The sequence below is a fragment of the Ochotona princeps genome, chromosome 28, assembly GCF_030435755.1.
Source record: "Ochotona princeps isolate mOchPri1 chromosome 28, mOchPri1.hap1, whole genome shotgun sequence".
NCBI lineage: Eukaryota > Metazoa > Chordata > Mammalia > Lagomorpha > Ochotonidae > Ochotona > Ochotona princeps.
Window position 1 is genome coordinate 14,011,918 of NC_080859.1, and position 26,163 is coordinate 14,038,080.

Here is a 26,163-nt window from a genome sequence, read left to right on the forward strand (position 1 = left end):
ATTGTAAATTTTCTATAGAAAGCACTCTCTAGGGACCAGCACAATGGCAAAATAGGCTACTCTGCCACCCTGTGGTGCCAACATGCATTGAGAATCGCTTTTTGCCCAAGCTGCTCCATTCCCCACCTAGCTCCCTGCTTATGGGCGGGGGGGGGGGGGGAGCAGCAGTAGAAGGCCCAAAGACATGGGACCTGCACTGCAGTGGGAGACCTGGAATAGGCTCCTGGCTCCTGGCTTCAGATCGCCTCAGTTCCAGCCTTTCGGCCACTTGGGAAGTGAACCAGTGGATGGACGATCTTTTCTATGTGCCTGTCTTTCTGACTGGAAGCCTGCCTTTCCAATAACAATAATGATGAGGCCATCCAGGCCTGGTGAGGTCTTGGTCACACCTTCAGCACTGCCCACCCATTTCCTAACTGATTAAGACACCACCAGTGGGGAACATCTTACCTGTAGGCTCCCGCCCAACAAGGAGGAGTCAGGGAATGCTTAAAATCCCAAGACCCTTCCTCAAACCTTTGGTGTCTCTCAGAAGCACCCCACCTCCCGGCTTTCTCTCCGGAGGTGCTTTCCCCTTCCTCTCCCTTCCCTGCTCACCTGGTCCTTTCGCAAATAAACATTTTCATCTGCAACAGAGTCCCCGCTTTTTTTTTTTTTTCTATACTAAGCTGGGGAAAGAACCCACCGGGCATTTCTGATAACAAGTAAATCTTAAAAACAAAACAACAACTAAAACCTCTCTGGAAAATGGCTGAGGGGTCCTAGAGGCAAGACCAGAGTCTCTTGAAAGGTTGCAATTAAGTGGAGTGAGGGGAAGTTTTCTGAAAGTTCATCTTGGTTACAAACTGATTTTTATCTTTTTTTTTTTCTTTTTTGCAGATTTGCACCACAGAATTCAAACAACTTGCCATTTTTCAGGTTCCACAAGTAGAATTGCTACAACTCTGTTTACTTTTCTAGTTACCCACCTTACACCACGCCTCTTTATACTTAGCGCCACAGTAGACCTAGCAAAAGCACCTCCAGTGACCGACCCGTTCCGCTTCCCCTAGGACGCGTGCGCACTAACCCCGCGCCTTGACGTCACCGAGCGCGCCCCACCCCTCCAGGATAGCAACCGCAAGCGTCCCTGGCAGCAGCGGCCTCTGAGATGCACGAACTTCCGGTTCTCCCAGCAGCTGCGGCTGCCACCTGTCAAGGCCCTGCCGGCCTCCGTCTGCGCCGCGCCCATGGTCCCTGCTGCGGCCCGGGCGGCGGGCCCCGCGGCTCCCACGCGGTGAGCGGGCGATCCCAGGACGATGAAGGCCCCGCACTGCTGCTGCTGCCTTAGGTGCCTGCTGGGCCCGGCCTTCCTGCTGCTCCTGCTGCTGCTGCAGGCGGCCCAGGCCGCGCCGGGTCCAGGGCCTCCGGAGCCACGGCCGCGCACCTCGCCGCCCGGCTCCACCGCGGCCCCGCAGCCCGGCCCAGGCGCGCCCGAGGCGGCCAGGCCGCGGGACCCTGAGGGCGGCAATGGCAGCAGTGCGGAAGTGGCGGGGCAGGCCGGGGCAGCCTCTGTGGGCGGCGGCCTCGCCGTGAGCCCCAGCCCTGGCGACAAGCCCATGACCCAGCGGGCGCTGACCGTGTTGATGGTGGTGAGCGGAGCGGTGCTGGTGTACTTCGTAGTCAGGACGGTCAGGTGAGGCGCAGCCTCCATGGGGCTCCCCGGTCAGGTTCCCATGGCTGATGGCCCCAGTTCGCTTGGCAAGGTCTCGTTTCTCAGTGGGACACCCCAGCTCTCTTCGTGGCCTCCCCCAGCCTCGAGGGGCACCCTGACCCTGTCTGTGATGGACCGTACCCTTTCGTTCACACTGCCTTGAGTTGCTTCAACCCTGCCACTCCGTACAAGTTCCAGTGTGTACACCTGGCTGAGAGTTTGCCCGTTATATTCAGACCGGATTCCTTCCTGTGTAGTAGTTCGTTTAAAACTTCTTTGTTCGATGTGGCCACTTAGTTGCAGTATATATATTTATATGTCTGTATGCTTCCATATATAGAGAGAGAGCGAGGAAGAGAGAGAGAGAGAATATCTTACAGAAAGGTCTTAAAGCTATTTCTGAGGACGGGCCGTTCATCTGCCATCTGAGTAACAGGTGTGTATTAAGTTGCCCGTCAGCTGCCTCTGTCAAGCCAGACATCAACAAGCAAGGCTTCCTCGCTAGAGAGAGCTGCCGGAGGAGAGCTTAGGGCTCACTGTGGATTCTGGTCCTGCTCTGTAAAGATCAGAAGGTCCACTTGCAGGATTGTAGTGGGTTTTGTTTCCCTACCCTACACCCCCATACTGACTCAGGTGCCCTGTATATGCAGGGACCACTGCGTAGTGGTCTCTGGACACATTCCGAATATCAATTATTTTGAAAATAGATAAAGTTTATGCATAGGTACCCTTTCAGTATCACATCGCAACTCCAGAAGTTCCCTTTTGTGAAGTTTTGGTGGAGTATAAAAGAATGTCTGGTACCTCTAGAGGATGTTAAAACACTTTTCCAAGTTGCTGTCTAATATGAATCTAGATTTTCTTCACAGCATTCAATCAAACAATTGCAAATTATTGAATACAGAAGTAAATATGGAAATCGGCTTTCTCTCCATTTCTAGTCTATTTCTATCACCTTACATAGAGAGTAAACATTTGAAAAGCCCTAAGCGAATGTCATTTTTATTAGCATATTGTTTTCTTTTTGACACTATTTATTCATAGAAAGTTATGTTACCCTGTATGTATTATCTTAAATCGACAGCTGTTTAATTTTATATACATATATATAGTTGACTATATAAACATATGTATATATAATTCACATAGATAATATTTCTTGAGGCATCCTGAAGAATTTTCGAAAATGTACAAAATTCAAACTGTTGGAGCCACTGTCGAGAATGGCTTTATGTAAGCTAGATACTGTTGGTCCTACAGAAGTAGGGAAATTAGAAAACATTTTAGAGGTATATATTAAAAGCTGCATGTTATAATTCTCATCTATATGAGTAACGTCATGATTTGGAGAGACAATGCCCCTCATTTGTTTGGACTGCTAACTTATCTCAATTTTAATGCTTGCTTATTTATTTGCAAGGCAGAGTGGCAGAGATGAAGATAATAAGATACCGAGAGAGGGAGAGAGCAAATCTCTGTGTGCCGGCTTACTCCCCCATGCACTAGTCAAGGTTGGGCTTAGCAAAATTCTGCAAACAGAAACTTCATCTACGTCTCACATAGGGGCAACCAGAACCTGAGTACGTGGGCCATGATCTCCCGTTTGCCCAAAGGCAGAAGAAGACAGCTGGATTGGAAGTGGCAGCCAGAACGCAGCTGGCCATTCTGATAGGAGAGACTAGGCTTCTCACGTGGCAGGTCAGCCCGCTGCTTCTGCCTTGTTTATAATATGACAAGCAAATATTTGTGGTCATTGATTTCAGTCTTCATTGTTATGGAACTCGGAAGGAATCTTTTCAATCAGAGTCTGTTGGGTGACTCCATAACACAGTATGTGAGGACAGCCAAAGTGTGGAACTACAGCTAATAACAATGAGTCTTTACCCAGCATCTCACATGCTCCTGCATTTCAACACCCAAAGCTTGATTGGTGTTAACAAAGCTGGGCAACGTTCAGAACTCATCATTTTGCTTCCAGATTATGGTTTTTCATTCTCATTTTTTGATGTTCACTTTGACTTCCGCTTCCAAAGCCTGTGACAGCATTACCAGTGTTAGTTGTTTATACCAAGGGTGAGGAATGGGTCCAAATCTTCATTTCCTTAATTAATGCGAGGTGACATAGAGACTATTCTACTTGTGAAATTTCATCATATTGGTATCTATGAGACTTCCAATTTATTTTGTTTCAATGTTATTCAATCCTAATGAATATTCACGAGGAACAACTCCCACTTTGAATCTAGAAATATTCCAAAGAACAATCAGATCCTTTTTGTAGGAACTGAGAAGCGTCTGCAAGGAGTGCAGTGCAGTGAGAGCAGGTTTCCTAACTAACGCATCATAGTTTTTAGAAAAGCTTTGCTGCGTGTCTTTCCGTTGCGTTCCCAGCACTGAACATCATTGTGTGCAACACATGGTGGACACGGAACGAGCGATTTCTCGTGAATGAACCGTCTTAGAAAATTGTTTATACTGCTATATAGAGAGGTGATTGGGATTTTAAAAATTATGAGTTACTAATAGAACAAGAAGTGTAACGATCCCAGTTGATTCTTTTTTTTTTTTTTTAAGATTTATTCATTTTATTACAGCCAGATATACACAGAGGAGGAGAGACAGAGAGGAAGATCTTCCGTCCGATGATTCACTCCCCAAATGAGCCGCAACGGGCCGATGCGCGCCGATCCGAAGCCGGGAACCTGGAACCTCTTCCGGGTCTCCCACGCGGGTGCAGTGTCCCAATGCATTGGGCCGTCCTCGACTGCTTTCTCAGGACACAAGCAGGGAGCTGGATGGGAAGTGGAGCTGCCGGGATTAGAACCGGCGCCCATATGGGTTCCCGGGGCGTTCAAGGCGAGGACTTTAGCCGCTAGGCCACGCCGCCGGGCCCAACCCCAGTTGATTCTTAACTCTCTTTACTATATCATTTCTACAGTGAAATGCATTAAGGCTAGAAAAATAGAAATCACTTTGGAGGCTTTTTAGCATACATACTCTTAATATAACAGCAATTTATAGCAAACATTTCTGAATAGCAGACACTGTCTTAAAAGCAGGGAATTCTTTGTCATGCATGCTCCTTCCTCTTCTGTGTGTTATTTCGGTGAGCTGTGCCAGGAGACCAGGGCTTAGAGCAGAACTCAGTCCCATGTTTAGCCTCGTACTCTTTGGTACGTCATTTAATGCCTCCAGTTCCAGAATCCTTCCCGTGGAATGGGGCTAAAAAGTGACTTGATCTGATGGAGATTAAATTTGGCACATATATCCAGGCAATATTTGTCCACCAGCCTAATGCTGGGCACAGGCAATATAGTTGTGAGTAAAGTATTTCTTCCTGCCTGGCACTTACACACTGAAGATGCAATGGAACATTAACCACATAACCACACAGATAATGATGAAGAATGTCCAGGATGCTATGGAAAGACATAGAAATTCAGGTTCTACTAATAATTTGTGCATAACAAATAACAAAGAATCAGTTTGAATCAGATACCTACCCAAGCCTACAGCTGCCTTTCAAAACAACTTACTTTGTAAGTGAAACCTTACCTTTCACATTTAACTCACCCACCATCCTGATTGCAGATGTGATGAATTACTAAACTGTGGGTTAGAGACAACAATGCATACCTTATGAACATTTTCTAATGTAATGCTTGCAAAAACCTTCAAGGTGTGTAAACTTGTTCTAGTTGAGGAAGTTGAGGCTGAACAAGTGTAAATAATTTTATGCAATGGCGCACATTATCAGACCTGTCCGAAACCTGCTCTGCCTGAACCTGCTTCAGATGCTTTATCATCATGCTGTGGCTGACAGTGCTTAAGGTAACCAGTTCCAAATGGTACTGCACATAGAGGTGAATAGTTGGTTTATGGAGAAAAAGTGGGTACTCTTTGTTATTTGTTTTTCTATTGTTGGAAGCTGAATTTTCCAGATTTTACATTTTAAGAAATGAATCAACTTTAGCACTTACTGTATCATGTCCATGCCAAGCACAAATAATTTAACACTCTGTTGGAACCCCTACATTCTGCCCCCAATGAAAAATATTTTATATGTATTAAAAAAACTAAAATTTCTTTGACTGGTAGAGTGACAGATAAGAGAATATGTTCATTAATTGGGTACACATAGACAGGGAAGGGTCACATTTTAAAGAAATCTTTTAATCTGATCATATATTTCAGTGTTAACTCCTCTCAAAGCAATCCATTAATGAATTATGAGTGTGGAATTGGCAAACACATCTGCCATCTGGTTACTGAAGAATAGGATTTTAGGAATTTATTGCATTTTTCTTATTCCAGAAGACATATGCTTTTAGCATTAGCTTTAAAATAATGGCACTGGGAAAACTCATTCAATTAGACAAAAACACGAAATATGTTGGCTGTTTAGATACATGTATGTGGTCACTCAAGTGAATTCAATGAGTATTACAGAGCACGTGTTAGTACTGGTACTTGTCCCTGTCTATAAGGTTTCAGAGTGGCAAAACAGGAATATGCAGCTTCCCTTTGCAGCTTCCCTTTTGGTTGTTTGAAAGATGGTCATTCAAAAAAGTTCACGGAAAAATAAAAGTATGAGCTTTTTGTCACGAAAGTTATTTTCATAATGCATGGAAAACACATACTTTGAAAAAAAAAAGCAGTGTGTGAATTTCAAGTCTATTTAGTGTCACAAAGTGTTTATGATCCCATTTTTCAAGAATTTTTTCATGTTCCCTCATCTATTGTTATACAGTAAAATTTTTACAACAAGTATAAATTGTCCTGCTTTGCCAGGATGTATTCAGTGGGACAATATGTATTGAATGCTTAGAATATTGAGAGACTCAGAAGTTTGGAAATGTATTTAACAAGTACATGTTGTCAACAAATGAACATTTTTGCAGAGATGAAATTTATCTTCCTCAGATGTGTCTTTATATGCATTGAGATACTGTAAAGAATTAAGTTTGTGACTGGCTGTCAGAATGTCAGTCTGGCAGTCGGAGAAGTTGGGGATCAGTGAGGTGAAGCTAATGAAGAAGACAGTTATTAGGGAGCAGAGACTCCTTGACATGCTGTTATTCATTCAGGGCTTTCACCCAAATATTTGGTAAATGAAATTGGCTTAATTAGACTGAAAAAAATTGTTCAGGTAGGGAAAATAGTAGCTCTTTTATGAAGTTTTTTCAATAGGATAGATAACCTGCCTCATTCTTCCCAAGCCTCCCTTCACTGCACCTTTCTAATGTTAGAGATTACGTGACTCCTGGCACCAAATACTATCTTGGTTGAAACAGGCAAAAACTCTGGCAAGCTTTAACTGAAAGGAACTTACTAGAAGAATTCTGAGACATCAGAAAAGCTAAGGAAAAAGGTGTGGCGAACAGGCAACACTTAGGTGATCTACTCCTGTGGTGACAATATGGTGCGTGTGTGTCTGTCTCCTCGTGTCACTACTTGAGAATCCAACTCCAAGGAAGCAATTTCTGACTCTTTTATGTTTTTCTTTTTTGCAGTTTAGGTCTACTGTGCTACAGCATTCTTTTTACTGTATTGTGTAGGCCTTCATAAATCCTTAATTCTCGCCACACGTGCAGACTCCCTTGTGCCGCTGCATGAGTCTAGGTGCATGCATTTTCCCCCATGTTGACTTCCTAAAGTTGATGTCCATCTTAGCCTGTCTTAATTTTCACAGACAAGGCCGCTGCCTAGATCATGCCACAGCCTACAAATTGACAGACTTAGTTTACAAAAAGTTACAAAATCATGCAAGTTGTGGATGCTGGAAGTGTGGAATACAGGATAGAAAATGTGATTATGCCTTGCTGACCACCTAGGACAATTTGTGGGTGGGAAAATTGTTCTTGGAAAGGCTAGAGTTGTTGAACATGACAGGTTATATGGCAGTACATATATATGTTGTCTTAACATTATAGGCTTGCATCTTTTCTAAGAGTGAGACCCCCAATATATAAACTAGCTAAAAACAATACCACACTGATTGACTGCTCCTCTTGGAAACCTGCGCCTCCGTTATTCCAGTTTGACAAGAGCTGTGTTCTTTAATTTGGACTATAAAATGATGAAAAAGGCAAAATGATCACTATGGAAATGGAGAGGTGAGGCAGGCACGTGGCCTGTTACTTAAGATGCTCACGTCCCACAGTGGATGGTGTGCTTAAGTTAGCTCCCAGCATTGACTCTTAACCCCAGTTAGGTGCTATTGGAGATCCTAACTCAGCTGAGTAGCTTGCTCCCTGTCAGCCACATGGGAGATCTGGACTGAGTTCCCAGCGCTTAACTTGGACCCTCTACTTGGCCAAGCCTCAGCATTACTGGCATTTGGAGAGCAAAAAATAAGATGGATGCGTTCTGTCTCTGTGTCTCTCTATATGTGTCTTTTTCCACTTGAACCACTATAGGAAAGTTTAAAAATATAAACTAGTTGAACTTGGGACCACTACCTTGAGTTTAAAAAAGAATAAAATAATGTAAATGAAACTATAGAAAGGTGGGGCTTTTTTATGGTACACTGATTTCAGATCAAAAACAGTTGAGAAAACATCTACTTTAGTTTGTGTGGAAGGTATGTGAATAGAACCTACATCAAAGGTTGTTCAAAGGAATCAGCACAGTAGGAACCACACATGTAGGTGATGAAGCCGGAAACACGTCTGAGAAGCTTAAAAAAAAATACCAACAAGCAATAGAATATCCTATTGCAGCAGTAATTTTAGCTGTTACGTAATAGCGTGTCCATTTAAAGATGATTCAGCTTATGAGTGTATTTTGTTACATACTAAGCTTGGCTTTAAGCAGGTCCACATTTGCTCCAGTGTCTTGTGAAAATATCAGAATTCTGGATTATTCCATTTGTTCCGCTCCGTAGAATGCTGTCTAAGCATGTTCTCAAATAATTGTGCCTTGACCAGATAGAAGGAAAAACAGTTTGGAAGAAGGCTTTTTCTCCCTATATTCCGGTTTTTTTGTTTGTTTTTGGTTTTGTTTTTTAAATTGGAGAGACAGATATTTCCCAGAAACTTCACTATTAGAGATAATCCCTTCTTTCTCATTCACCTCCTCAGCCCTGGACCATGCTGGCAAAAGAAAAATTAAATTGTCATGATTGATTAATACCAATTATTGTGATCTTTAAATACACATTAGGGCTGGGTCTAATTGTGCTTGAAACAACAGGAGAATAAATCCGAAAATGAGAGTACTACAATAAATCCATGAAAAATGAAAAAAACAATTATTTTAGGGCAAAATAACTTGAAACTTATATATGTCTTACTTTGCATTCTCCATGAACTTTCTGAATACCGTTCTATGGTTGTCCTTAAAATAATATTCGTGTCTGGTATAGCGTGAGATCATTGAAATGGAACTCACAAGATTAGAGTGTCAACTAATTTTGTGACCTTGGTTAAAATTACTTTGATTTGTTGCAACACTTGCTACAGTTTAGTTTTAAAGCTCAAGACTTGTAGTCAAACCCTACTTATTATGAAATTATTTTTTTCTGTTTGATATTAATTATATAGTTCCATTACATCTTTCCATTATGGTCTTTTTTATTATGTTATTCTCTGATATACTTTTGTAGATATAATTATTCTTCTCACCTTTCTTCCTTCCTCCCTGTTTTCCACTTTCACCATTTTCTTCCATATCATTATAGTAGATTAGTCCTTTAGGAAAAGTTACAAGTTTAATGTTTTACCATTTAAGTGTATCATGGTATTGTAGGTATAGACAAAGGTAGAAAATCTACTGTCATACTGTCTTGGTACATTTAACTGATTCATTCCAAGTGCTCTTTTTATTCAGAATTAGCATTGTGTACTGCATTGTATCGTCACTTCCTGGTATGCTAGTCTCTTATGCAGTTCATCTATGAGAATACATGTATATACTTGTCATCTATCTATCTATGTCACGCCCTTACGTCTCAGACATAGGCCAGGCTGAAGCTGAAAGACAGGCATTCAGTCTGCGTCTCGCACGTGCGTGGCAAGACCTCAACTCCCCAGCCAGCCCCTGATGGTCCTAGAATGGGTATTGGTAGGATACTGAAATCCCAAAACAGAGGGGCAGGGTGTAAACCCAGGCACTCAAGGGCTAGTACTTAACAGTCCCAAAGTCTGCTTTTGTTAAACCTCCTAAAACCATTGTGAGGATCATATTAGGTAATGCATACGAGCTTCTTAGCCAAGTGACGGGTATAGGTGAATGTATACTAAACAGTAACTATTTTACTTCAGGTGAAATTGTATCTAGAATTTTAAGATATTTCAGGAGATTTTACTGCAATGTTCTTTCTGATACTACTGCTATATATTAGAGGATATTACTGCTTTTATATTTTAATTTCTCCTATTTTTATGTAGAAATGTCTACCAAATAACATCAAGAAAGAGATAAATTTAAGCAGAAAAAATAATTAAAAACCTGATTTGTGCATGAATTATACAGAGCTAAGTGAGAAAAGGTGTCCAATAGAAAAGGCATCTCGTAACATCATAAGCATAGATAAGAGATGCTTGTCTTTATACTGTTATTGTTATTGTTACTATTGCTGTTTGGAAGTTAACAATGAGCATTTGGCAAGAGATGAACCATGGCACAAAACCTTGTGGGGGGCATATTCCATTCAATGATGTACTTGATCAAGGTTGTGGTGATGGAGCATGGTAACTGAGAGACCAGTAGAAAAGAACCAAGAAAAATGTTTGAAAAAGGAAACCCATGGAAATACGAGCTCGTGATACATGGAGAATTTCCATCAGGGGTTTACATGCATTTCAGTAGCACCTGAGGGCACTATTGCTTTACCTCAAAGGAGCTCATTGTAAGACCTAGGAAATTCAAAAAGAAATACAATCAAACTAGTTTTATTCTGTATTGGGATGCAGATGTATCTCCATCATTGGTATGATTCCATGAAAGAATCAACATCAATTATTTAGAGTAAGGCATCATAATATATTATAATAGGAATTGTAATTTTATATATCCAAAAGGCAAACATACGGAGCAACTCCTAGGCAAAAAGCCAACTAAGTGTTATTGCTTCTAATTTGCATAGAGTATGACAATCTCCTGGGCTGTTCCTACAACATGCTGAGCAGGAGCCTTAAAATCCTGGAATGAGTACGTGTTTATTTAAATATTCCAGCACTTACTCCTGAGCCAGACAGTTAGTCTTCAAAGATCCATATTATATTTTTAAAGTTGCTAGTTAACCTCGCATTTCGTCTTGCTATGTCTATGGGGTAATCTTTTTCAGACTTCTCTTATTCCAAAGGAGAAGATTTATACTGAAAATTTATGTACTTTTCATATTCATATGAAATAAAACATTTTGGATCCTTACATTTAAGTTCCTTTATTGGACTGATAGATATTTGGCAGAACCTGAGTATTGTGGGCTTACAGATGAGCAAAATGAGGTGTAGCTTCTGTTCATATTACAGTAATGGACCAGTGGGAAAGGCAAATATATAAATGACATAAATATAAAAACGCACTTGTGATAGATTTAAAGGAGGTACACATGGTTACCTTGGAAGCCAATGATAAAGGTGGTTTGTTTCACCCAGATAAGTAGATCAGGGAAGGCATCCCGAAGGAAGAGACACTTGAGCCGAGGGGCAGAAGATGATTAGGATTGAACATGATGACAATATGATGGATTTCAGGATGTCATGAATTCAATGGCAGAGGGAGTGTGTCCATTGTAAGGGATGAATGAGACCTTTTCTCTAAACAAAGTCGCACTATGCTACACTGAGTGTTAGGTTAACATCATTTGTGGAGAACAAAATTACACCCATACCATACTCTAGCTTCTGTTGCTTCCTATCTCTGAATGCATTTGGACTGACAACTGATGAATCAGTTTATGTAATGGGGACTAAAAAAGAGAAATGTCAAATTATTAAACCACATTTATTTACTTATTTATTTATTATGGGTCATGTATCCAATCGAATTGTGCTACCTGATGAAAATTATAAAATGCTAAAATGTGGCACACTAGTTTTTATTTCCTGACGTTCAGTGGTAACCAATTGGCTTCGGATTCATTTATGTCACTGATTGGTTAAATTCATTCTTAACCACAAGTTTGCTAAAAAAAAAAAAAAAAAAAAAAAAAGAATTCTGTATCAGTACATTACCTATTTATTACTATTAACACCACTTCATCATTGTATCTAACCTCATAGAAGACAGTGTGTTTCACAAATTTTGAATGTACTTGTAGGAAATAATGTTACTTGTGTAACCTGTTGCCCTCTTATTACATAATTAATACATTCCCTACAACCTTCAGAGGAAATAAAAGGGGAACCGAATCAAGTGGATGCAGCAAGTAACAGCATATTACATTCATCAGGGTTCTCTCTTTTATATAGTAAAAGGAAATGGAGTTTTATCCTATTGTGTTTATTTTATGTGGTACCATTTATTTTTGCATAAAATTTTATCAGGCTTACTTTAGTAGTTTCATTTTGATATGCTATCTGAGATATAATATTGGAGTTGAAATAATCCAAGCAGAATAGAACATTAAGGCATCTGCAGGCACATTAGAGCAGCTATTTGAGTATTAGCTGAATACCTAGAAGGTGCCTGATAAGGATCATTTATCTCTGCCTGTTATGTTTTGAGTGAGTGTAATCCAATAAGTAAGCATGTAGGTTTCTCTTTTGCCTTTACAGCCTTTCTTTATCTCCTTCTCTTCCTATAGTAGGTAGGAAAAAAAAAAAACACTTTTTAAAATCATGAGGAGCCAACACAATTTGGTTTCATATTTCTATATGCATTTATTATCCTTAGTAGAAAAGTGAGCATATCTATAATTACACGTATGTATCAGCAGGATTTGGTTGTCATGAGCTTAATGAACATTGTATAAGTCATAAAGTGCATTGTATTTTTTTGTTGTTGTTTAGAGTAGTCTAACACTGCATGTCAAAGATAAAAATAGGCTTTCTGTTTAAAATTTCCTTACATTTCTGGCATGTTGTATTTCATACTCATCCATGTGCGGTTTCACATCTACCTGCCCAATTATTTTTTTGTTACTTTCTTTGAGAAAGATCATTGCATACTATAATACTTGTATACTGTAATATTTATTGCTTTTATATTCATAAAACTGCCATTGCCACAAAGCCATCATTAAGCACATCTGTGGATACAACAAAGATGTCTTTTAAATGGTTGTTTTTCAAGTTTAAATTCCATTTAATAATATACAGGACATATTTTTTCTTGAGAATCATTTTTGTTTGGATTAATACATGTACAAAAGTAGGATATTTTCTTAAATTGGATCCCTAATATATTTAGCACTTAAAGTAATTCTGTCTCTGTGTACATCATATGTTCTTTTTTAGTTTTTAATTTTTAATTTATTTTTAGTCATTTGAAAATCACTCTCTTTGTTCTTATATGCATGTTCGAAAAAGATTTATTAATGGGCAGTAAAGACTGGATGCCTAATGAAATGCCCACGCCAGTGTGATCAAATGTTTATTCCATAAACAGTTGAGGAAAGTTGTATAGTCACTGAAAGATTACAAATTCATCTAAGATGTGATGGCCACATTGAGAGAAAAGCGGAGATTGAGCGGAGGTAAATTTTTGAAGTCCATAAGCTGTATGTTCGTGCCAGCCTGCATTAAGATTTGCCATCAAATTGTGTCATTGACAATGGTCAGGTCATTAACATATTTGACTGTTGGATGTAGGTCACGTAAAAAAAAGTAATATATTTTCTTTTTTTTAAATTAATTATTTTGCATTATGTGACAGTTTCAGAGGCTCTGGGAATCCCCCCACCACTCCCCACACCCCTCCCCCCGGTGGATTCCTCTACCTTGATGCAGTATTACAGTTCAAATTCAATCAAGATTCTTTCCTAAATGTAATATATTTTCAAAAATAATTTCACAGGATGTTAAACTCGTCTTTCCATACTAAAAAATGGCAAGATATTTGAAAAGTCATAGGGTTTAGAAAATTGAGAATAACGTGACATAATGAGGAAGAGAGAGGATGACTCCCAATATACTTAACCTGCCACATGATTTCATTCTAATATTCATTTATTCAAATCAAAGGAAGACATGCAAATATTAGCAAATGATGTGGTTCAGAAGTACTAAAACACAACTAATTTGGCTGTATCTTTCCATCCTTATGGTCCAGAGGTGATGCTTCCGTGTATCTCTGCTCAGTTCTTGTTCCTGTCATAAAAGTCTAAATCACAAGTTGGTAATCTGTAGCTCACAGGCCAGATCCCAGCCACCGAGGGATGACTTTGGCAAAGCTTAAGCACTACAAATGCTTTTCCACATTTTTAAAGTGTTGTGAACAAAACAAAACAAACACTTCATGTGAATATATGGCAGAGACCATGAGCGGCCCACTGAGTTCAAGTTAGGGGCCAATCTTCCTTTTTCTGGAGGTTGGCTCCTCTGACCTACATGGTAATTGTAGATACATGTATGTGCTTAGATAAACACATGTGAACATACACATGCAAATGGATTCACCAGCCTAAACCTGTGTAACTCCTCACTATTAAGAAAAGTCTAGCATTGGGCAGGCATGTGGCTGCGGTGCTTGGTGCCCTTGGACACCAGGCTCTTGGGCAGGAATGTCTGGCTCCAGGTGGAAGCTCACTCCCCGTTTCAGCTTCCTGGGAGCGTCACAGAAAGGCAGCAAGAGATGGCGCAATCACACAGTCACTGTCACCAACATGGAGACCCAGCAAGAGTTTTTAACTTATGGCTTTTTCCTGATTAAGGCCAGCTGTTTCAGAAAGTGAACCAGCGGAATGGGGCTGGGGCTGGGGCTGGTGCCATGGTGCGGAGGCTGGGAGGGTCTGCCTCTCTATCCCTTAATGTATGTATCTCTCTACCTCTCAAATAAGGAACATAAATAACAACAATGTTTGAGACAAAGTTATGCTTCATGCTGGCCTCAACTTTGCTGCTTCTGTTTTTTTTTTTTATTATCTGTTTCATTGGTTAGATTTCTAACTAAATAATGGAGCTACAACCACTATTTCCTGTTCCATTACCTTTAAATGGACACATAGATCAATCTAGAGATAGTAACCAGTGGAGGTAATGCCAGTTATTCTACAAGTTTTGTACCGTTTTTTTAAATAGCATCATCAAGATGCACCACTCTATACTCAGAAATAGTCTAAGAAAATTCCAGTAGCTCCCTTTGAAAGAAACATGTAGCATTGAGGCTGTTGTGTTGGAGGGAACTCAGGCATTGCCTTACACCATCATGGTTTTGGATCACGGAGCTTGAAGTCACTCAGACCCTCAAAAATACTTGAGTCATCTTGAATGGCAGGACATTGTGCTATAAAGTGGTTTTACAGTGGTGAGTAAAACAGGCATGGTTGTTAGCTGTGTGGAGTTTAGTAAAGGAGACATAGACGCATCAACCTAAACATATTGGTGTGCGAACAGAAAGTACAAGCCACGGGAGAGACAGATGGTGAGCTCGCAACACAACCGACAGAGAACGAAGTATTTCAGACAGAAGAAATACTGATGGCACATAATCATGTAGAAGTAGGTTCTGTTTCAAGAATCAGAGTAATCTTATGGAGTGAGTGAGTTGCTTTCATGAATTGCAATCGTTATGGTATGGAGTGCCAACTTTATTGGTAAAAGGTAATTTGTTTTGAATTTTCAGACAAACATGTGATGTTAAGTGTTTATTCGTTGATTTGTTCTTTTTGATAGGATGAGAAGAAGAAATCGGAAGACCAGGAGATACGGAGTTTTGGACACGAACATAGAAAACATGGAACTGACACCTTTAGAACAAGATGATGAAGATGAGGATAACACACTGTTTGATGCTAACCATCCTCGCAGGTGAGCATTCAGTAGTTTAATTGCATGACTCAGGAGTCAAACCCTTGCAAATACATTGAGGGAAGTAAAAGAGAATTTCACTTACCAGTTTTTGTTTTGTTTGGTTCTTTATAATAAAGTTCTTGGTCCTATTCATGCAGTATCTTGTATTCGTGACACTTCCCTGAAATGGATGTAAACAATAGAAGACTCTCCGCCAACAAAATCTTTAGTGTAATTCTGGCAGTGCTTTTCTGTTTAGCGTCTTCAACCCTGTGATGTATATTAACTCAGAAGGGTGCATGTGTGTTTGTGCATCCGTGAAATATTTAGTAAACGTGACTTTCTTTTTGTATTCTGGAGATCTTTGCTCCTTTTGTAAAGAGAATAGAGAGATTGTGATTTGTGTGTAATGGAGCACCCATACGGCTGCCAGTGTAGCTTTCAATAGAAACCTTTCAGGCAAAGACACAGTGGAGCATTATGTTTAAAATGCTCAAAGAAAACAGCTTCCTACCCAGAGTGGTATACTCCACAAAATTATCCTGTAATAATGATGAGTAACATCTCTGAGAAATACTCAGAGGATATTATGGCTGAACTTGTCTTTGAGACTGCTTTAAAGATTTTTTCAGATGAAAATCAAAGCACCATAAACATCAAATGGAGAGCCAGAGAAAGTATAAATTTCATAGGTAAGGATAAATTCATAATACAAATGTAGAATAATGCTGTAATTGCTATGCGAAATCCACAAATAGAGATAGAAGAGTTAAAATGTAAAAGGTAGGAGGGACAGTAGAGTGGGAAGTAGCATTGGGATCTTCAATCTGTGTCGAAATTTGTCCATCCTACAAAAATCAAAATATCAAAAAGTATTCCCAAAACCGAAAGAAATCTTAACATAACAACAACAACAAAAAGATGTGTTTGTTTCTGAAATTCAGTCTGTATTTAAAGGTAATATTTTATTAATATTTTATAATGATGTACTCTACAATCATATCTATCCATGTATTTACTTTCATTTTAGTAGGCAGTTTTCAGTCCAGACAAACAGGAATTAAAAAAAAAAGAGCTATAGTAAGTTCCAGTGTATCAACAATTTAAATCCGTATGGTAGCTACATAGCATATAGGAAAAAGTAGAAAATCAGCAAAATCATGTGTAAAGAATATAAAGTAATTTAATGAAAGCATGTCAGGTTTTTTTTCTTTTAAATACAGAAATTTTTCTAACTCCCTGTAAATCTTAACTCCCATAAATTAGAGAAAATCTGTTGTTTGCAAAAATACTGATCTCCAATTGCATCATTTTGATGCAAAAGTCAGGATTATTTTATGGCTGATTAATATTTCTCTGTGCATATTCTACATTTTCTTTATGTAGTTATCAGGGGTTACCAGCATTAAGTTTGATTTCATATCTTAGCTATTATAAATTGAGCTATTTTCTTGGGAATACAGTTAATTCTTTCATGCTGATTTCATTTCCTTTGGGCTTATTCCCGGGAGTGGGATAGTTAAGTAATTTGCAAGACGTATTTTTAGTTTCCTGAGGACACTCCATACTAGCTTCCGTAATGGTTGTCCCGATTTACCTCCCCAGCAACAATGGATTAGGGTGCGTTTTTCTCCATACCCTACTCATTTCTTTATATATACACAAACTTTATATATATGTATTTTTTTTCTTGATTTTGTAAATGATAGTCACTCTGACCTCCAGTGAGGCCCCAGCACCCACTCTTTTGAGTGAAAGTCCAGCAGCCCATCCATGGAGTGTTAGCCATTTGGGGAGTGAACCAAGGATGCAAGATCTTTCTCTGTAACTTTGTCTTCCCTGTAAATAAATATTTTTTTGTTAAAATAAATTAAGGTATATTAAAGAAGGCATTCATCCAATTGTCATTTGTTTACTGATTGATTCATCCTTTCAATAAATGAATGGCAGATTGTCTCTTGAATTGCTAAGCACTGCCAGAGTGCTGGGATTATATTACAGCAGAAGAAAGTTAATCTTGACATGCTTAAGTTTAGCTGCTAATACAAAACATCAGAGACTGGCAGGTGGACGTTTCATATTCACCTAAAGTCTGTTTGTTTAGAAACAATTTCAAAGTTACAAACATTTTTAAGGCTAAAAATAGCACTAAAAAAAATCTTATACTTCTGACCCAGATACAATTAGTCTTAACATTGTATTTGTTCATTTGCATGTTCTTTTTTCTAGAGCCTGGTTACAAAAATAGTCACCTCCTGCACTTTAAAGTTCCCTGATGTACTGATGCCAGCTCATAATTCGATTTAGATTATGCCTTCTTAGCTGGAAGACTTCATGCATTGCACTGTCTCCTAAGGATAGCATCATCTGGTTACACAGGGTGTCCATCTGTCCTTCATTAGCAAGGGTAATTTTTATGCACCTGTTTAACAGTTTTTCCAGTTTCTCCAAAATGTTGCTGTTTTTTTCCCCTTTATAACTGACTGACAATATTTGTAAAAATACTCTACATCTCATTAAAGTTTTTCCCAGTATCTATGGCTTCTTTTCTGATATAATCTTCACTCTGATAGTTTACACAACAGTTATTTTCTGACCTTGATACTTCCTTAGATTTTACTAGTCATCATTCATTTTCTCCTGTAAGAATTATTTCTTTCTTGTCAGTCTCTGTCTGCCATCAGTTTAGAATCAGGATTTTCCTGTTTCCTCTTTTGACATGCTTTGAAATGTCTGAGAAGTAATGGGTGATTTGGAGAAGGACAAAGAAGGAGTCAGATGTCTCTCACCCGTGTCATTCCCCAATGTCCACACAGACTGGAGCTTGACCTGGCACAAAACAGGAGACAGGGCCTCAGTCTGAGGCTCAGTCGGCGCTCACCCCAAGATGCACGTTCACAGGCCGTTAGACATGGGTGCATCCAGGACTCAGCACCAGGCTGATTGTGCTGTTTTCAAGGGTTGTCACTTACTGCTGTACTTGTGTATTTTGGTATATGGATGTCGCCCCGTGAAGGCAGAGTCTCTTTCAGGTGGCTTCTGTGCCTTTGGGCCATGCTCCCATTTTTTTTAAAATCACCTTCCTGTCTTCTAGTCTAATAAAATGCCTAGAGTCTGTTTTGAGCCCAGGCCATGCAATCAGTCATTTCTCCGCGACAGAGCACTAGTTCCTGTGGGCGGGTACTTCATAAGGTCGTTATGTGAGGGGTACCTTTGCCTCTGAACATACTTGCTAAACTGACTGTGAAAAAGGTTTTGCATGTATGTTTGTAATGTATTTTGAAACTGAAGGTCTGAGTGGAACAGCTGAGGCTGGGTCAGGTTGCACTTGAGAGCCAGGACCTAAGTCCAGCCTGCAGCTGGCAGGGACCCACCGCGCTGAGCCATCAGGAGCTGCCTTCTCGGCTGCATGCTCTGCCATCGGAAGCAGAGGCATAGGGTACCAGGTGCTCCAGTGTGTCATGCGGCTGCCTCTGTTACAACTACACTAAATGCCCAGCCTGAAGTTGTTGAGGTTGCTATGGCTTTATCTTAGTTCCTAATATCAGTAGGGCTAAACTTTATATTAATCACAGTGTTAGCTGTCATTTTTTTTTGCAAGTGGGTGAGTGTTAGGTGCCCATGGTTGGCACAACTTCCCTCCCATTTGCTGTTGATTTTCTTTCATGAATAACGTAACGATTTGTCAAATCACTTTCCTCAAAGTAATACATTTTTTTTTCCAGTCATCACTTATTATGGGAAGATCATTGGTTGAATAGAGTGAAAGTCGTTGGCTGATTCTTAGATATTAAAGCAGCCTAGCATTCTTGAGATAAATTGTACTTTATTGTGATATCCTTTGTATATAGTTTTGAGTTCAATTTTCTATTGATTTCTAAGGTCCTTTTCATATGTTTATGAATTGATAGATGGTTGTCTATATTTTGTTCGTAAGGATTTTTTTTTTCACATTTTCGCTTTAGGGTTTTGTAGCTCTTATTCAGTATCTTAGGAAGTGATCTCTTTGGGTTTTTTTTTTTTAAGTATTTGTAGCACAACAGTGATGTTATTTCTTTCCTGAATGTTTGATAGAATTCATAAGTGAATCCATCGTGAAGTGGATTGTTTATGCAGTGAGAAAGACTTCCAGTGGCAAATTTAATTTCTATAATAGTGATTGTGCTATTTAGGTTTTCTGTCCTTGTATCCTTGACCAATTATAGATTTCATAAAATCTGGCCTTAAAACATTGGGTTTTAGTAAGAGAATTAACTGAAGTTACTGTGCGAGTAACCTTCACATAAGTTCTTTCCTTAAGGTAATTTAAGGGAAAAAATATATGGAATGAGGGACTTAACACACAAACTTCCATAAAAGTTGGTGTGTGTGTAAATGTATTTGTTACATAATAGCCAAATACTGTAAAAATATTACTGTTGCTTCAAATTAGTTTTATTACGAAAGCCCATAACTTCAGTTGTGTTTCCCATATTCAAATTTCTCAGAAACAGTATTTTTCTATTAATCTATTTTACTATTTACTTGATTGCCTTCCTTTTATCTCTTTTTCTTTTGCAGAATTTCTGCAACTATTGCTATTGCTTTTTTTTTTTTTTTTTGCGCCAAATCCTTTGACTCAAAACCAAGCCCTCTAATAGCTACATTAATCTTGAGAAAGATACAGTGCAAGTAACAGGAGGCTTGAGAAATGTGCAATCCTCTTTTCTGTTGCCACTGCTATAAATAACTCTGCCTTCCCTAGCCAGAAGTGCTACAGAGAGCCTGCAGGAGCCGGGGGAGGCTTTACAACCATTTTTACAGCAAATCCTCTGGTGACTATAGTTGCATACGGTGTGTGTTTCTGTACTGAGTCTGTTAGCCAAATATTTTGTCAACCAAAGCATAGTAGAGCCAGTCATCAAATAATATCAGGAAACATACAACTGTTGCCATTTTCAATTTTAATTAAACTGAAAGGTTCTGTTCAGGCACTGATGTTTCTGTTTTTTTGTTTTGTTTCAGAGAAGCATTATAAATGTTACAGAAATAGCTAAGAAAAATTGTCAATCCACCAAACCCCAAGGAATTTAATGCAGAAACTGCTTTAACAGTGTGCCTGGTTAAGCATAAAAACCCATCAAGTTGATTGTAATGAAGTTACTTCCAAACATTTGTTTAAAGAAATCTGGCTGTTACTAATGCTATGAAAATATCCTAAATATATGGTCAAAACTGCCCCCACATACTGCTAATTATTCTTAATGGATGGAAGACACTGAGACACAAAGGTACCTCAGTCTTTCATGGAAATTCCATATTGCCAAAAAGCTATGTGTGGATTGCAGAATATTTTACACTGAAATGTGATTTTCATTTTGTTCCATTTTCTGTAAACTCAGGATGTCCCAATGTTGTAGTGTGGCATGTATTGTTAAGCTGAATTCAGGGCAATGAAAAATCATGCCATTCTTCAGATCTCTAAATCTGAACTATTTAAAACCCATTATAACCATTTTAATGCCACTTCTATTCTAGAAGTAAATGTTTCATCTGAAGTTACTTAAGCTATGTCACAGTTATCTTTACATTTTAAATTTGACTTAACTTTTGTTCCTGTTAACTTCTCTCTTATATCTCTTCACCAACATTCATAATGTATACATGTTAGTAAAAACTCTATTCTGTCAAACATGGGCATGTTCCAATTATTGAAAGTCAGAATAGAGAAGACTAATTAAATGATACAGGTTTTCTTAGAAGGGAGTGATTATTTCTGCCCTAGACCTAATGAGAACACAGTTCTAGTGGGAGAAAGTATACTAGCTGTTTGTTGGTGAACACCTGCTTAAATGCAGCCTGAGGCGCTATGTCAGACTGGTGATGCGTCACAGAAAGTCATCCACCTGTGGCAGAAAGGGCCGTGTGGCTCAGAGGGAGTTACTAAGACTTCACGCCTGCTTCATTTCCATTCCATTTAACACTCATTTGCTTTGTATTTGTAAATGTAATGCATTTAAATTCCACTCATTTTGTCATTAATACTGAACTGATTTCCAGAGAGGCAAACGGATTTCCTTGCTTTCAACTTTATAATAATTTTCCAAATTCACCTGTTTCTAATTGTTTTGAATGTGGACTTAAATTCATCAATATTAACAGTGGATCTTGGTCATTAGGATGTAGCATAATTTTTTTCACCATTTCTGTGAGAGTGAACTAAATGAAACCATTTGAATCTAAATTTCCTAAAGGCTGTATTTGTTACTTCCTCTGAATAGGGTGAGCTGCAGGTCAGTACTGCAGGATTCAGGCTCCCCTCTTGTGTGGCTCCCTGGGTTCTGCCCATCATCTTCTGTTTGTGCTTTCACAGGCTGAGTTACGGTCTGCTCGCAACTTGCTAGTTTTCTGTTATCTTAAATATTTATTTGTTTTTATTAGAAAGGCAGATTTAAGAGAGGAGAGACAATGAGGAAGATTTTCCATGTCCTAGTTCACTCCCTAAACGGCCACACTGTCCAGAGCTGAGCTTACCCAAAGCCAAGAGCTTCCTCCGGGTCTCCCATGTGAATACTGGGGAGTGGACTTTTCTTAGGAAGAAGTCATCAGCCTGGAAGCCCTCAAATACAGTTTTTGTTTGTTTTTAATGTCAGCAGCCAGGATTAGGCCCTGTAAAGCTGCAAAAGCAAATCAGAGTTGCACAATCAGCTCAGAAGCATGATTTGAGAAGGAATGGGTATAGGTGAGCTATCCATCATTACTGCAATAGCTAGGACTTTGGTTTTTAAATAAATTTTATTTTTTAATTCTTTTAAATGGCAGAGTTGTAGAGAAAAAAAGATACAGAGAAAGAGAGAGAGATAAATTTTCCATTTGCTGGCTTACTTTCCAAATGCCTGTAATAGCCAGAGCTGTGCCAGGCCAGAACCAAAGCGTCAGTAGCTTATTCTGGGTCTCACAATTGGGTGTCAGGGACCCAAGCCCTGGCATCCTCCACTTCTCTTCCCAGGCCATTCTAGATTGGGAGTGGAGCAGCTGGGACTCAAATTGGTACCCATGGAATGCTGCTGTAGTGTTCTGCCTACTGTGCCCAATACCAGCATGTTATGTGCTGATGTTACTACAGTCAGGTGAACAAAATGTATAGGTATGTAGAAACTATCTTGAGCCACTTGATTAAGATAATTTGTCTTGAATGTGCCACTGCTTTCCTAGTTTTATATATTACAGGTGGTTTGTATTTAGTCACTGAAGCATTTTTCTATAAAGAATTATAAAAGTAAAAAACAAATCTTACTCTGTTGCAGAATTTTAAGTTCCCTTGAACCAAAAACAAAACAAAACCAAAAAACCTGATGAGGAATCAGAGGCAACAAAACTAACCCAAAATTACCTTCACTCTTCTCCTAAGTGAAATATTGGAAAAAAATGTAAGGGGTGTCAGAAGCACGAGTTTAAAAGAGCGTTATGGCGTTCAGGAGCAGTGGAAACAATGCCTGCTTGTCGTTACATTTCCCTTCTGTTGAACATGATGATGTACACCAGAGGGCATTTTGAATGTCTTGATAAAAGCCTCTGAAAGCTAATGCTTCTGTCACTTCAAATACCGTCCAGCCATTTCTAGGAAGTATATACTTTAAGGAGCACTAAGTTTGCTTTTTGGCCTCTTCTGTTCTGCTTTGTTAGAGTTAATAGTGCATTGAATATGTTCCTTTTTGTGCTCACCGTTACTTGGCCACCCTGTACTTCATGATCATTAACAGCATCAGCATATCAGCCTCGGAAAGCAAATATTTACCTACTGGAAATAGTTTTAATTTCTAAAATGTTTCATTAGTGTCAATTGTTGACTCTAACATCATGTTAGAATAGATACTAATATTGCTCGAAGTGAATGAAATACAGGGACATGTTGACAGGCTCATGTTTGATTTACAGAGATATTTCAAATATTTGGGGAAGTTCTGTTTTGTGTTACTAGAAGAATGATTTCTACTTTATCCTCTTAAAGGAACTTTGCTACGTTTGCCATTATACAGATGATAAAACTTTCAGACAGGTTTTTTTAAAAACATATATTTTACTTTTTAAAGATTTCTTTACTGGCATCAGAAAGGCAGAATCACAAAAAGAAGTACAGAAATATCTTCCATCCGCTAGTACCCTCCCCAAATGACTGAGATAACTGGAGCGGAGCTGATCAGGGGCCCCAGCCAGGTCTCCTACATGAGTGTGAAGTCATAAGGTTTTGAGCCATCCTGCACCTGTTTTCCAAGGCCACAAGCAGGGAGCTGGATGAGGAGTGGAGCTGCCGGGATTAGAACCAGTGCCCAAGTACAATGGCGGTGCTGCCAGGCCTCTCTCTGGGATGACTCATTAAAGCAGCTGTGTTTCAGTTGCAAGTATTAAGAAAAAGGCATAGAAGACAGTCAAGTAAGAGCCTCTGAACAGGACAGGACAGAGTCCCACGCCAAGCAAGGGGAAAGTGTGAGCCGAGAGCCAAGCACATGCCATGTGCCTTTGTAAAACACACCACCAGTGTGCTGGGCTCGTGGCAAACATGTCAGGATCAGAGCCAGACCAGCAAGGTGACGGCCAAAAAAAAAAAAAAAAAAAAAGTACTAAAGATTTGGTTTTTGTCAATTGTAGGAATGGTCACAGATGACCACAGGCTTTTGAATGAAGGAGTGGCATTAACGAGGAGTAGGTGACCTTATAAATGTGGGTTTGAGTTTGGAAAAGACTCAAACCAAAACATCGAGAATACTTTTGGGAAGCCTGGATTCAGGTTAAGTAATAGCAAAGAAGGTTTTATAATTAGCATTAAGGTCTATGGAATTTCTAATATGGAAACATAACTACATTTTCATACACTAGTCAAGGAGAAAAAAACAGGGACGAATTTGCTTTATGGTATATGCTTATTAAGAAGTGAGTTTTCCAGGACCCAGTGCTGTAGCCTAGAGGCAAAAGTCCTCCCCTATCACTTGCCAGAATCTCATATAGGCACCCTTTCTAATCCTGGCAGCCCCCCTTCCCACCCAGCTCCCTGCTTGTGCCCTGGGAAAGCAGTCAAGGACGGCCCAAAGACTTGGGACTCTGCATCTCTGGGAGACCCGGAAGAAGCTCCAGACTCCTGGCTTCAGATCAGCTTAGCTCCAGCCATTGCGGCCACTGGGGAGTGAATCAACAGACGGCAGATCCTGCTCTCTGTATATCTGCCTTTCTAATAATAATAATAATAATAATAATAAAGGTATTCTTCCATATAAATGATTTTGTTTCTACATTGTAAGTACCTAAGTACTTTGAATCGCAGAGCTTTCAGGCCTACAGTTGTAATTAGTCCTGATATCTGAAAGTTTACCAACAGGATCAATCAAAGAACTGTTTTTTATGGAATAATGGAACAATCCTATGTTCTATGCTAAGTCGCCTAAAGTAATTTAAAAATACTGTAGGAGGATGTATTTTTGTTATGAATGTGACATAATCTTTAATTACCACGCTAGTCATTTGTACAATTGCTTCCAAGTGTTCAAACTACAATTCAAGATATTATAATATCTGAAATAATTAGCATGGACAGAAGTCATGTGTTCTATTGGTATATTTCATTCTAATTATTTTAGAATGATTATTTTCTTCTTTGCCTTCCAAGTCTTTGTTGAAATGTACTTAACTTGGCTCCCAGGGGTTGTTTATGATATTATGTTTTCTCTTACAGATAAGAATGTGCCTTTGGTTGAGAGAAATTCATCTTTCTCCAGTGAAGAACAGACTTTATATGCTTAAGGAATAAGAAGCCACTATTATCTGGGGAGGAGGGGATATTTAAGTTACATATATTGTGGAAACTTACTTTGTTGTTCAGTGAATATTGTATTATTTTGTTATTTTGGTTTAGCGTTGTTGGAGCTAAGTTGTACTGCTATTGTTTATGAAATTACTTTAACATGTAGTGTTTCCTGATCAGTTTTTGTTTATTTCTTACCCATATTATTGTAAACTGTTTTGTGTACTAATCAGTTACTAGTAGTTTTTTTCTGATGCATTTTCCAGAACTATAAAATCCAACAACCAACTGGAATGTAAAAGTAATTAAGTTTTCTTTTAGTGAGCTATAGTTCCCACTTTTGGGGGGAAAAGGAAGCCAAATTTATTATGCTATTTGAATTTTTAAATATATAAATTCTGAGTTATATGCAGCACAATAAATGTAATTTAAGATTAAAGTGGTACGGACAGCATGTTTATAACGCACTTTTGAAGACTACAGAATTCTACATTCAAATTCAAATTCTACATTCAAAATGATGGTCTAGAAAAATCTGAAAATGTAAAAAGTCAGTCAAGGTCAGCCAACATACACGTTCGTTGGCTTTCTATTACTTTGAAATACGAGCAGCTGCTCAGGACTAAGGCTTCCATCAGCTTGTAGTTGTGGGTTCAGTCCAAGGTGGGGCAATCTCACTGGTTCTGGCATGTGTTGAATCAGGGGGAAGGTAGATGAATGGTCATGTGACAATCCAGAAAGAAACAGGTCGAGATAGAGACAAGGAAAGGGAGCCAATAGACCTAACTCAGCTTTCC

At 39.1% G+C, this 26,163-nt stretch overlaps 1 protein-coding gene and 1 long non-coding RNA gene across 2 annotated transcripts in view; one reads left to right on the forward strand and one right to left on the reverse strand.

Moving 5' to 3' along the window:
- LOC105941880 (uncharacterized) overlaps positions 1-1,171 on the reverse strand; it is a 173,599-nt gene extending 172,428 nt beyond the window's left edge. The window contains exon 1 of the long non-coding RNA XR_009244339.1: positions 969-1,171. This is a non-coding gene — a long non-coding RNA (uncharacterized LOC105941880). The remainder of the gene's footprint in view (positions 1-968) is intronic.
- FAM174A (family with sequence similarity 174 member A) lies at positions 1,160-25,824 on the forward strand. The gene is made up of 3 exons (XM_058656280.1): positions 1,160-1,675; positions 15,475-15,609; positions 25,298-25,824. Exons 1-3 carry the CDS (start codon positions 1,299-1,301, stop codon positions 25,299-25,301), a joined length of 516 nt encoding a protein of 171 aa, XP_058512263.1. The 5' UTR covers positions 1,160-1,298; the 3' UTR covers positions 25,302-25,824.
- Positions 25,825-26,163: the final 339 nt, after the last annotated feature.

Excerpts from the sequence above, each read along its gene's own strand:
- FAM174A (XM_058656280.1), top strand. The coding sequence starts at position 1,299 with ATGAAGGCCCCGCACTGCTGCTGCTGCCTTAGGTGCCTGCTGGGCCCG. Across the intron at positions 1,676-15,474 it reads TTCGTAGTCAGGACGGTCAG|GATGAGAAGAAGAAATCGGA; the intron begins GTGAGGCGCAGC and ends TCTTTTTGATAG.